The 13,198-nt window shown below is 44.1% G+C and overlaps 2 protein-coding genes across 2 annotated transcripts; both read left to right on the forward strand.

Moving 5' to 3' along the window:
• The first annotated feature begins 3,830 nt into the window (after positions 1 to 3,830).
• On the forward strand, positions 3,831 to 8,138 carry PCDHB2 (protocadherin beta 2). Its single transcript, XM_064596005.1, has one exon. The coding sequence runs from the start codon at positions 4,023 to 4,025 to the stop codon at positions 6,414 to 6,416; it is 2,394 nt and encodes a 797-aa protein (XP_064452075.1). The 5' UTR covers positions 3,831 to 4,022; the 3' UTR covers positions 6,417 to 8,138.
• A 1,505-nt stretch (positions 8,139 to 9,643) lies between these two features.
• Positions 9,644 to 12,987, forward strand: LOC135365358 (protocadherin beta-3-like). The gene has a single exon (XM_064596006.1). It carries the CDS (start codon positions 9,868 to 9,870, stop codon positions 12,229 to 12,231), a length of 2,364 nt encoding a protein of 787 aa, XP_064452076.1. The 5' UTR covers positions 9,644 to 9,867; the 3' UTR covers positions 12,232 to 12,987.
• Positions 12,988 to 13,198: the final 211 nt, after the last annotated feature.

A 13,198-nucleotide genomic window follows, 5' to 3' on the forward strand; every position in this document is an offset into this window, starting at 1 on the left:
AGAGGGAACACAAATGGGGAGTGGGAGAGGGAGAAGCAGACTCCCCGCCAAGCAGGGAGCCCGATGCAGGACTCGATCCCGGGACTCCAGGATCATGACCTGAGCCGAAGGCAGTCGCTTAACCAACTGAGCCACCCAGGCGCCCTAGCCTATTTTAATAATGGGAGAGAAGATGTCTGAGATTCTTGGGAAAAATCATACACAATATATGAAAACATCTAAAACATATACATATATATGTATGTATGTATGTATATGTATCTGTAGGAGAGAGAGAGAATCCAATATATACTCAAGGCAGGCTAGAACCCATGGCAATGTGTGGGCAAGATTTTTTTCAAGGGAACAGTTTGTACTAATAGACTATGATGATTCTCATGAAACAAAAAATGCCAAGATTCTTACGCAAGTGTCTCTTTCCAAACCATTAGTTGCATATTAGTTCTGGGGAAAGCAAATAGCATCTTCATTTCCCCTGCTCAAGTCACCTTTATTTTGAAATCCTGCTTGCTTGAGCTTTATGAAATACATGGAAAAACTTAGTTGTTTGTATCCTTAATAGAGTCAAAAGCAAATTGTTTGAGTGTTACCACAGGCCCACAATTTCCACCTTAAGATAAGTGCCAGAATATTCCCTGTGAAATGAATTTAAAAATTTTGGATTATTATAATAGTAATATAAACATCATGAAAAGAGAAAAATAATATCAAAATACAAGTAGGCATTTATTTTCTAAATGTTAAGAAAAGGAATCTGTGGGACGCCTGGGTGGATCAGTTGGTTAAGCGGCTGCCTTCGGCTCAGGTCATGATCCCAGGGTCCTGGGATCGAGTCCCACATCGGGCTCCTTGCTCCACAGGGAGCCTGCTTCTCCCTCTGCCTGCCTCTCCCCCTGCTTGTGTTCTGTCTCTCTCTCTGACAAATAAATAAATAAAATCTTTAAAAAGAAAAGAAAAGGAATCTGTGATTGCCCATTATTTTTTTACCCAATTACAGAAAATAAATGAGAGCTTTAAAAAGTGTTATGCCATTATTATATTTAATAAATCATCCATTTCTGGTTTTCTGGAAATACAGGGGTTAGAGGAACAGGTTAAATGACACCACAAGGAAACAGTCAGACAAATTCAGAATGTATAACATCCTACAAGACAACAGGTCTGGATACTTTAAAGAATTCAATATCATAAAAGGGGACTGTTCTAGACTAAATAGATTCAACACAATACAATCATGAAACTTGGTTAAAAAACAAATTTCCTAAGACATAACAAGTGGTTAAAAAGTGCATTTGTAAAAGGAACTCAGGAGTGCATATGAATTCTTATCAAAATTTAAGAAAATTGAGGAATAATAATGGAAAAATAATGAGATTTAGTAGGGACTGGATTTTGGATAATATTATGGAATCATTGTTAATTTTGTTAAGTGTGCTAGTAGGATGATGATTATAGGACAATGTCCTTATACTTAGGAGATGCCTGTTGAAATATTTAGAGGTGAAGTGTTCTGATGTCTTCAAGTCACTTTCAAATAGGTCAGCAAAAAAAGGGGGTATTTGTATGTAGAATTAAAAAATAGAACAAGTACTGTAAAAAATAAGCTTTAAATTTGGGTGGAGGGTAGAATTATGTTTGTATAATTCTTTTAACTTTTCTATATATTTGAAATATTTCTCAATACAAATATTTAATTTTTTTCAGAGTGAGAGAGAGCATGAAAGTAGGGGAGAGGGGCAAAGGGAGTGGGAGAGAGAGAGAAACTTAAGCAGGCTCCATATCCAGCATGGAGCCTGATATGAGTTTCAGTCTCACAACCCTGAGATCATGACCTGACCCTAAATCAAGAGTCAGACACTTAACCATCAGAGCCACCCAGGTGCCCCCAAATATTAATTGACTTAATTTTTAAGAGCAGTTTTAGGTTTTATAGAAAATTGAGCAGATAGTATGAAGATTTCCCATATACCCACTTTCTCTCACTCATAGTGTTCCCTAGTATTAACATCTTGCATTAATGTGGTACATTTATTATAATTAATGAACCAATATTGATCCATTATTAACTAGAGTCTGTAGTTTATATTAGGGTTCATTCTTTGTGTTGTTTTATGGTTTTGACAAGCTCATTGTGTCATGTATCCACCATTACAATATCATAAAGAAAAGTTTTAATACCTCCCAGATCTCCTGTGTTTTACCTCTTAATTCACCTCCTCCTTCCATCTGGCAACTACTAATCTTCTTAATTTATCTTAATCACTTTTGCCTTTTCCAGAATGTCATGTAGTTGGAAGTAATAGAGTATGTGCCTTTTCAGACTGGTTTCTTTCACTAAGCAATATGCATTTAAATTTCCTCCATGTCTTTTCTGGGTTGATAACTGACTTTTTATTAAGTATTTTATTTTATTTTTAAAAAGATTTTATTTATTTGGGGCGCCTGGGTGGCTCAGTTGGTTAAGCGACTGCCTCCGGCTCAGGTCATGATCCTGGAGTCCCGGGATCGAGTCCCGCATCGGGCTCCCTGCTCGGCAGGGAGTCTGCTTCTCCCTCTGACCCTCCCCCCCTCATGTGCTCTCGCTCTCTCAAATAAATAAATAAAATCTAAAAAAAAAAAAAAAGATTTTATTTATTTATTTGACAGAGAGAGAGCATGCACAAGCAGGGGGAGAAGCAGGCTCCTCGGCTGAGCAGGGAGCCCGTTCTGGGGCTTGAATCCAGGACCCTGGGATCATGATCTGAGCCAAAGGCAGATGCTTAACTGACTGAGCCACCCAGGCGCCCCTTATCAAATATTTTAAATACAAAAAGATAGAAACTTTAAAGATTTTTTTATTATTATTTATTTGAGAGAGAGAATGAGATAGAGAGAGCATGAGAGGGGGAAGGGCCAGAGGGAGAAACAGACTCCCTGCTGAGCAGGGAGCCCGATGCGGGACTCCATCCAGGGACTCCAGGATCATGACCTGAGCCGAAGGCAGTCACTTAACCAACTGAGCCACCCAGGCGCCCCAAAGATAGAAACTTTAAACACATAACAAACTGCAACGTGTATCTTGTTTAGCACCCGATTAACAAATTATCTCTAAAAAGACATTTAAAAGAGATAATTGGAGAAGATTCAATACTTACTGAGTATTTGATATTACAAAATTATTAGCATTGTTAGATGTGATAACTGATTTGAGGTTGTTTAAAAAATGCCCTTATCTGTTAGAAAAGAAAATAAAAACATCGATACATTCATATGAAGAAATTTTCCAGCTACTTTTGGAAATTTTCATGTGGCCCAAATATGTCAAATTTCAGGGAAATGTGAAGTGAGAGTGGTGCAGGAGAGATATATGAGTAAGAACAGTATTTCATAGTTCATGAGAATGCTATCTGAATACTGTGCTTTCCCTGAGTTTGTATAGTTTTTGGTTTCTCTTGAGTGTGGGGATGGTACCCTAACCACCACCCAGACGCACACATGCCCATCCTCTAAATAAAAACTGGGAACTGCCTACTCAAAGCCTTCTTTCATCCTGGGACTGAAGTTACCTTCCAGTTTCTGAAGTTGATGTTTTTCCAATTTAAAAAGAACCCCTTCGATGGGTGAGGAAACTGGAATGGAAATTTGTCAATGCTTGCCATGGTCATTATGGATGCAATGAAAAAGTCTTTGGAAATGCAGATAAGACGTTGAGACACTACATAAAAATATTCCATTTAGATTGCCATCTGTCTGAAAGAAAGGAGTAGGATGTTAATGTTTTAGATAAAATAAACGCTCGGAAAGGACGCGGGGTGGCGCTGCAGCATTAAAAGTAGAACGAAGAAAGCTACCAGCCGGCGCTCCTTAAGCCAGATGCTCTGCTAAAGAAACAAGCAGGAAGGGGAGGCTTTCTAAGGTGTTTGCCCCAGGAAATCGGGGCCCTAGGCGTCTCCACTTATCCCAGTACCTTCGAGATACTAGGTGAAGAGTCCGCCACAACGCGAGCCGAAACTGGGTTAGGTTTGCTGGTAGACCGGAAGGCGATGGAGGCTGGAGAGGGAAAAGAACGCTTTCTGAAACAAAGGCAAGTCTTGATATTCTTTGTTTTGCTGGGCATAGCTCAGGCTGCTTCCGAGCCTAGGCGCTACTCAGTGGCTGAGGAAATGGAGAGTGGCTCCTTTGTGGCCAATTTGTTAAAAGACCTGGGGCTGGAGGTAAATGAGCTAGCTGCACGGGGGGCTCGGGTCATTTCCAAAGGGAAAAAAACTCGTTTGCATTTTGATAGGCAGACAGGGGACTTGTTGTTAAATGAGAAACTGGATCGGGAGGAGCTGTGCGGCCTTGCCGAGCCATGCGTGCTACCTTTCCAGGTGTTATTGGAAAATCCCCTGCAGTTTTTTCAGGCTGAGCTACGGATTAGAGATATAAATGATCATTCCCCGGTGTTCCTAGACAAGGAAATAATTTTGAAAATTTCAGAAAGTATCACTCCCGGAACTACTTTCCTAATAGAACGTGCCCAGGACTTAGATGTAGGAAGCAACAGTCTCCAAAGTTACACAGTCAGCCCCAATTCCCATTTCCATCTTAAATTACAAGACAGTCCCGACGGCGTATTACCACAGCTGGTGTTGGACAAAGCACTGGATCGAGAGCAACAGGCTGAGATCAGGTTAACTCTCACAGCGCTGGATGGCGGGACTCCACCCAGGACTGGCACTGCTCTGGTTCACATTGAAGTCTTAGACATCAATGATAACGCCCCCGAGTTTGCAAAGCAGTTTTACGAGGTGCAAGTTCTGGAAAACAGCCCCATTGGATTCCTGGTTGCCATAGTCTCTGCTAGCGATTTGGACATTGGAACCTATGGAGAAATATCTTATGTATTTTCCCAAGCCTCTGAAGAGATTCGCAAAACTTTTCAAATAAATGCAAAGTCAGGAGAACTCTTTTTAACACAGAAGCTGGATTTTGAATCCACTCAGACTTATACATTAAATATTCAGGCGACAGACGGTGGAGGACTTTCTGGAAGCTGCGTGGTGTTTGTCCAAGTGATGGATTTGAATGACAACCCTCCGGAACTGACTATGTCAACATTTATCGATCATATCCCAGAAAACTTGCAGGAGACCATAATTGCTGTATTCAGGGTTTCAGATCCTGACTCGGGAGACAATGGAAGAATGGTTTGTTCCATTCAAGATGATCTTCCTTTCTTCCTTAAACCTTCCGTTGAGAATTTTTACACTCTCGTGACAAACACAGCTCTGGACCGAGAGACAAGAGCCGAGTACAACATCACCATCACCGTCACTGACCTGGGCACCCCCAGGCTGCAAACCCAGCACCACATGACGGTGACGGTGTCCGACGTGAACGACAACGCGCCGGCCTTCAGCCACACCGCCTACACCCTGCGGGTGCGCGAGAACAACAGCCCCGGCCTGCACATCGGCCGCGTGAGCGCCGCGGACAGAGACGCGGGCGCCAACGCGCAGGTCACCTACTCGCTGCTGCCGCCGCACGACCCGCGGCTGCCCCTGGCCTCGCTGGTGTCCCTCAACGCGGCCACCGGGCAGCTGTTCGCGCTCAGCTCCCTGGACTTCGAGGCGCTGCGCGCGTTCGAGTTCCGCGTGGGCGCGGCCGACCGCGGCTCGCCGGCGCTCAGCAGCCAGGCGCTGGTGCGCGTGCTGGTGGGGGACGCCAACGACAACGCGCCCTTCGTGCTGTACCCGCCGCAGAACGGCTCGGCGCGCTGCCCCGAGCTGGTGCCCAGGGCGGCCGAGGCGGGCTACCTGGTGACCAAGGTGGTGGCGGTGGACGGCGACTCGGGCCAGAACGCCTGGCTGGCGTACCAGCTGCTCAGGGCCACGGAGCCCGGGCTGTTCGGCGTGTGGGCGCACAACGGCGAGGTGCGCACGGCCAGGCCGCTGAGCGCGCGCGACGCCGTCCGGCACAGGCTGCTGGTGCTGGTCAAGGACAACGGCGAGCCGCCGCTGTCGGCCAGCGTCACGCTGCACGTGCTGCTGGTGGACGGCTTCTCGCAGCCCTACCTGCCGCTCCCGGCCGCGGCGGCGGCCGAGGCCCGGGCCGACCCGCTCACCGTCCACCTGGTGGTGGCCTTGGCGTCGGTGTCGTCGCTCTTGCTGGTGGCGGTGCTGGGGTTCGTGGCGGTGCGGCTGGGCAGGAGGAGCCGGGCCGCGGCGGGGGGCGGCTGCTCGCTGCCCGAGGGCCCCTTCGCGGGCCACCTGCTGGACGTCAGCGGCGCGGGGACCCTGTCGCACAGCTACCAGTACCAGGTGTGTCTGACGGGAGACTCAGGAACCAATGAGTTCAAGTTCCTCAAGCCAGTTCTCCCCAGTTTCCTTGGTCTGGGTGAAGAGAGGATTAGTGAAGCAAACCCCAGTTTCAGGGATAACTTTGAATTCAATTAAGTATTAATTAATAAGGGTCTACTGAGCCTAGTCTCAGTTAATTTGTTGAAAGTCCTTTTTTACTGCCTTGCTTATTGGGGTTCTATTCTAATTTAGTGCATGTTACTGGTGTTTCTAAATGTGTTCATTTGTGGTATAAGGAATGCAAATTTCCTTTGCTTTCTTTTTGTTGATTAGTCTCACTGTAACTTCATTCAACTTAAAGTGTGAAAGTAAATTTTGTATTTTCAGAAGTCTTTAATTTTTAAGTTACAGCACCTTTTTCCAAACTCACCTTCCACAGCTCGTAGGTAATTTTGCAGAACTTAAAATTTAAAACATTTTTTAAATGTTTTAATCGCTACATAAGCTTATTCTTTCTCCAACCCAGAATATTTGTGTTTGTATATTCTCTTAGACTAGTATAACTTTTATTCTGTTAACTCATATTGACTAAAACCATTAATATATGCATATTCATTAATAACAAAGCAACCTCTCACATTTTTCTAAATATGTACTTCCTTAAAGTGTCCATAATGAAGATTATGATTCCTTAGAGATTGTGACAACCTTGACTGCTGGATTCTACAAACCATTCACATCAAAAGTGCTCAGTCAACCACTAATATTCTCAAATGTAGTTAAATAAATAGCATGTGTCCAGTTGTTTTCAAAGCCATGTAATTCTTCATGCTTTCTATTAATATTTTTTTCTTTAAACCTCTGCTCATTTCAAAAGTTACCCATTTTAGCAATTGCAAGTCATCTATTAACATCCTTAAAATCCAGAAGATATGAGGAAATAAATCTATGTCTTTGTCCTTGAGCAAATTTTAGAAACTTCAAATGTAGTTTGGCATTGCATTTTTCAAAAATTCTGGACCATTGGGGCGCCTGGGTGGCTCAGTCGTTAAGCGTCTGCCTTCGGCTCAGGTCATGATCCCAGGGTCCTGGGATTGAACCCTGCATCGGGCTCCCTGCTCAGCGGGAGGCCTGCTTCTCCCTCTCCCACTCCCTCTGCTTGTGTTCCTGCTGTCTCTATCTCTCTCTCTGTCAAATAAATAAATAAAATCTTTAAAAAAAATTTTTTTGGAGCATTTATGATTCCATTTTGGAAATAAGCCTACGGGGAAAGATTTATCTTAGTGTGGCCATTTTTTTTTTCTTCACTACTTCTATTTTTCCCTTTTCTGTTTCCTAGGCTTTTCATAACTTTTTTTCTTTTTAGGTTCTGGAATATGTTTCCCAACAGCTCCCCATTTATTGTATGATTAGCACAGTAATTGGAGGATTATAGGTTAATAAAAGTTTTGGCTAAATGATTGAAAGAAAGAAGTGTCTTTATTTCACCCTGTGATATTTTGATATTTAAAGACACTAAAATACTCATAGAACAAAATTTTGCTGGAATTAAATGCTCTCTAATGTATAAGGAATTACATATATAATTTTTGGTTATTAATTCAACTGATCACTATTACTGAAAGATTATGCAGTTATCAGTCCCTGGTGTCTCTTTCCTTCAATATATTTTTCCTTTCTCTCCTCCTGATTAATTTGAGTCTCCTCTCCTGCGTTCTAGCTTAAGGAATATATATGGGGAAATTGTATTTTTTATTTTATAATTTAAATTTCCTTCTATAATTCCCTAAATGATTCATCCAACTTTATTTCTTGCAGTTCAATTTCACATCCATACATTAAGACACAGTTTTAGTTCTTAGTGTTCTTCAGCCTATATTTAAGTTCTTATGTCATTTTATGTTTATTTGTATGAGTTTTACTATTAAAATTATAATATGAATTTTAAAGGTGTCCTTTTGAGATTCACAGTGTAGAGCACTGCTAATACTTAATAGGATCTTGGATAAGTCACATCATTTCTATTCCCCCAAAATGCTAGTAACAGCTATTTCTCTAGCTTGAAATTACGATAAAATGAGATAATATAAAGATATAGAAGTATAATTGCTGTTATTTTTAGTGTTACTAATATTAAGAGTAATCCTAATAAATGATCCTTCATGTTACATTCCTGGTAATTGTGAAGATGCTAGATTGAACACTTGATATTTGAATTGTTTCATTTCTCTGCCTAAAACCTTGCAATATCTTCCTTTTATTCTCAGAATAAAATCCAAGCATCTGTTATTTGCCCACAGTTTATCTCTCCATCCTTCTCTTCCCACTTACTCTTGAGACACGAAGTTTTGGGTACACTGTCCTTTTATTATCTAGAATAGCTATACTTTACTGTTGCAGGCCTTTACATATCAGTTTCTCATATGTATTCTTCCCATTTTACAGTCTTAGTCTGTAAGACTTAGCCTGTAAGACAAACATCTTATCCTTCATCTTCCAGATTAAGTGGCACAACTTTGATGAAACTTTTTCACCCGCCACCCATTGAGTCAGGTCCTCCTATAGCATACTTTCAGTGCACTCAGTACATTTCCTATATAGCACTTTTCACAGTTTGTTTGAACATATATTTAAAGTCTGTTCATCCCATTAGGTGGTAAACTGTATAAGATATATAGACATGATTTGTCTTGTTACCACTATAATACCTAACTTCTACAAACTCAACAAATACGTGTTTCCACGGATAAAATACAGATGAAACAGTTATTACAGTTATTATATAGATGAAACCAGTAATTGTAAAATTACTATGAAATAAGAAGAGGAGTAATCTCTGTGTTCCTTGAATGATTGTGAAGATTGAAAAGAATTGGGCATTTGTGGCCTCTGAATATACCCCCTGACATGACCTATTATAATTTTTCATCACCTTGTATGAGGTCACCTTCTCATAGCATTTTTTCCTGGTAATAAACGCAATTCATGCACATTTTGCAAAATCTGGAAAATAAGAGAAAAATGCAAGTAGGCTATGAAGCATATCATCATTTAGAGCAAAATCCTTTAAAGTTTATGTGTAATAATTGCAGATGGGCAGGAAGAGTAGCTCTACCAGCAAAATCATATAAATCAGCAAAAACATGTAAATGAGGACTCTTACCAAAGACAGTGGTTGTTTTTTTAAAAGCACATTTCATTTCCCTACGTTGTGTTTGTTTAACTCATTTAACACAAGAAGCTCCTCCAGTAGCGTCAAATGGGTTTGATAAGGGGAATAAGCGATTAAAAAATCGAAACACCCACCCGGCCTCAACAGAACACCTTCTCTAAGATTCTTAAGCTACCAGCGAACGCATGGTGGCGCTGTTGACTAAGAAGGTGAATTAAACCACCGGCATTGTGCGCACTCTGTAAGGCACGGATCCAGTTCGGTAAACTAGGAATTGTGAGCCTGGGCAGATTTTCCAAGCAAGCAAATCTGAGCCCTGGGAAGGATTATTCGCTAGACCTTCCTCAAAGGTTGGAAGGCAAAAGACTGTGTTTGCTAGCGCTGCCGGAGGCTTAGTTTGGCAATATTTCCGGAAGGAACGTGGCCGAAAGCACAATGGAGGCCAGAGGGGAGCGCTTTCTTAGACAAAGGCAAGTCCTATTTCTCTTTGTTTTTCTGGGTGGGTCTCTGGCTGGGTCTGAGTCAAGACGCTACTCTGTGGTTGAGGAAACAGAGAGGGGCTATTTAATAGCCAACCTGGCAAAGGATCTAGGGCTAGGGGTAGGGGAACTGGCTGTGAGGGGGGCCCAAGTTGTGTCTAAAGGGAACAAACAGCATTTTCAGCTCAACCATCAGACCGGCGATTTGCTCCTGCATGAGAAATTGGACCGGGAAGAGCTATGCGGCCCCACGGAGCCCTGTATACTGCATTTTCAGATATTACTGCAAACCCCTTTGCAGTTTATTACAAATGAGCTTCAGGTCATAGATGTAAACGACCATTCTCCTGTATTCTTTGAAAATGAAATACAGCTGAAACTCTTAGAAAACACGCCACCAGGAACCATAATTCCTTTGGAAAATGCTGAGGACTTGGATGTGGGAAGAAACAGTCTCCAAAACTACACGATCGCCCCTAATGCCCATTTCCACGTTCTCACACGCAGTCGTAGGGACGGAAGAAAATACCCACAACTAGTGCTGGGCAAAGCACTGGACCGTGAGGAGCAGCCAGAGCTCATTTTGACCCTCACCGCGCTGGATGGCGGCTCTCCACCCCGGTCGGGGATCGCCCAGATCCACATCCTGGTCTTAGACATAAACGACAACGCCCCAGAATTTACACAGTCACTCTATGAGGTTCAAATTCTAGAGAACAGCCCCATTAACTCTGTTATTGTCACGGTCTCAGCTTCTGACTTAGATACAGGAAATTTTGGGACAGTATCATACGCATTTTTTCACGCTTCTGAAGAAATTCGCAAAACTTTTCAGCTAAATCCAATTACTGGTGATATCCAGCTAGTCAAATATTTGAATTACGAGGTTATGAATACTTATGAACTGGACATAGAAGCCAAGGATGGCGGAGGCCTTTCAGGAGAAACCACAGTGATAGTTCAGGTGGTTGATGTGAACGACAATCCACCAGAACTGACCTTGTCTTCAATTACCAGCCCTATCCCTGAGAACTCGCCGGAGACTGTGGTGGCTGTTTTCAGTGTTTCTGATCTAGACTCTGGAGACAATGGGAGAATTATGTGTTCCATCGAGAACAATCTCCCCTTCATCCTCAAACCATCAATAGAGAATTTTTACACCCTCGTGACAAACACAGCTCTGGACCGAGAGACAAGAGCCGAGTACAACATCACCATCACCGTCACTGACCTGGGCACCCCCAGGCTGCAAACCCAGCACCACATGACGGTGACGGTGTCCGACGTGAACGACAACGCGCCGGCCTTCAGCCACACCGCCTACACCCTGCGGGTGCGCGAGAACAACAGCCCCGGCCTGCACATCGGCCGCGTGAGCGCCGCGGACAGAGACGCGGGCGCCAACGCGCAGGTCACCTACTCGCTGCTGCCGCCGCACGACCCGCGGCTGCCCCTGGCCTCGCTGGTGTCCCTCAACGCGGCCACCGGGCAGCTGTTCGCGCTCAGCTCCCTGGACTTCGAGGCGCTGCGCGCGTTCGAGTTCCGCGTGGGCGCGGCCGACCGCGGCTCGCCGGCGCTCAGCAGCCAGGCGCTGGTGCGCGTGCTGGTGGGGGACGCCAACGACAACGCGCCCTTCGTGCTGTACCCGCCGCAGAACGGCTCGGCGCGCTGCCCCGAGCTGGTGCCCAGGGCGGCCGAGGCGGGCTACCTGGTGACCAAGGTGGTGGCGGTGGACGGCGACTCGGGCCAGAACGCCTGGCTGGCGTACCAGCTGCTCAGGGCCACGGAGCCCGGGCTGTTCGGCGTGTGGGCGCACAACGGCGAGGTGCGCACGGCCAGGCCGCTGAGCGCGCGCGACGCCGTCCGGCACAGGCTGCTGGTGCTGGTCAAGGACAACGGCGAGCCGCCGCTGTCGGCCAGCGTCACGCTGCACGTGCTGCTGGTGGACGGCTTCTCGCAGCCCTACCTGCCGCTCCCGGCCGCGGCGGCGGCCGAGGCCCGGGCCGACCCGCTCACCGTCCACCTGGTGGTGGCCTTGGCGTCGGTGTCGTCGCTCTTGCTGGTGGCGGTGCTGGGGTTCGTGGCGGTGCGGCTGGGCAGGAGGAGCCGGGCCGCGGCGGGGGGCGGCTGCTCGCTGCCCGAGGGCCCCTTCGCGGGCCACCTGCTGGACGTCAGCGGCGCGGGGACCCTGTCGCACAGCTACCAGTACGAGGTGTGTCTGACGGGAGGATCTGGGACCAATGAGTTCAAGTTCCTCAAGCCAATTTTTCCCAATGGCCTGGTTCAAGACACTGAGACTAAAGCAAAGCTCCAATTTTAAGGATAGTTTAGGTTTCATTTACAGAACAGTGAAAAAATAGGTGTTTGGCTATGGATGTTTTCTTCTGAAATCAAGAATCTTTAGTTGATATAACATTTTGTTTATATATTGATTTTACTTTGTGTTGTTAATCCTTGCATATTCTTTTTTCATCTGCTTCCTTTCTTATTAATGCAGTCTTAATGCCTCCTTTTTCTAATAGGTGAGCAAAAATACATTCGTTTTGTTTTAATGATGATTTCTAACAGGTTTACTTTAAGGAGCTCATCTCAAATTCTATATCCAGAGCAATGTAGATAGAGTTCCACACCAGTAATCTTGTAATGTAGCCTGTATAATACAGTCAGATATTGTTCTTTACAATATATTTAAAGCAGCTTTGTAGTTAATGAAGTGTGTGGATAGATAAAAATGTGTTTTCTTTAAGATGTACCTTCTTTAAGATACAACATGTTTTTAAGGACATAGTAGTTAGATGAAAGCAATACATTTAATTCACTTTCTGTTTTGATATTTGCAATTAATATTTCAATATTTTATGCATTAATGTAAATGTAGACAAAAATGCACACAAAATATAAGCTATAAGGCAAATTACTCTTGGATTTGCCTACAGTATTCTCATGATGACTGAAAATAAAAATTAAGCCTAGAGTATTTTGAACAACAGATTGTGCCTTTCCATTTTGCACGAAAACTGTTTAGTGAGGCATCTGATGTGATGATAATTTAGTTTGTAAATTCTGAGATACAAATGTTATCAACCCAAGAGTCATTTTTAAAATATTTTATTTATTTATTTATTTATTTATTTATTTATTTATTTATTTGAGAGAGAGAGAGTGGGGAGAGGGGCAGAAGGAGAGAGAGAGAGAATCTCAAGCAGACTCAGCACTTAGCTGGGAGCGGGAGGCAGGGTTCCATCTCAGGACCCTGAGATCATAACCTGAGTGGAAACCAAGAGTCC

Source organism: Mirounga angustirostris, unplaced genomic scaffold, assembly GCF_029215605.1.
Source record: "Mirounga angustirostris isolate CCGP_5_RB_7025 unplaced genomic scaffold, mMirAng1.0.hap1 SCAF_7, whole genome shotgun sequence".
NCBI classification, from domain to species: Eukaryota; Metazoa; Chordata; class Mammalia; order Carnivora; family Phocidae; genus Mirounga; species Mirounga angustirostris.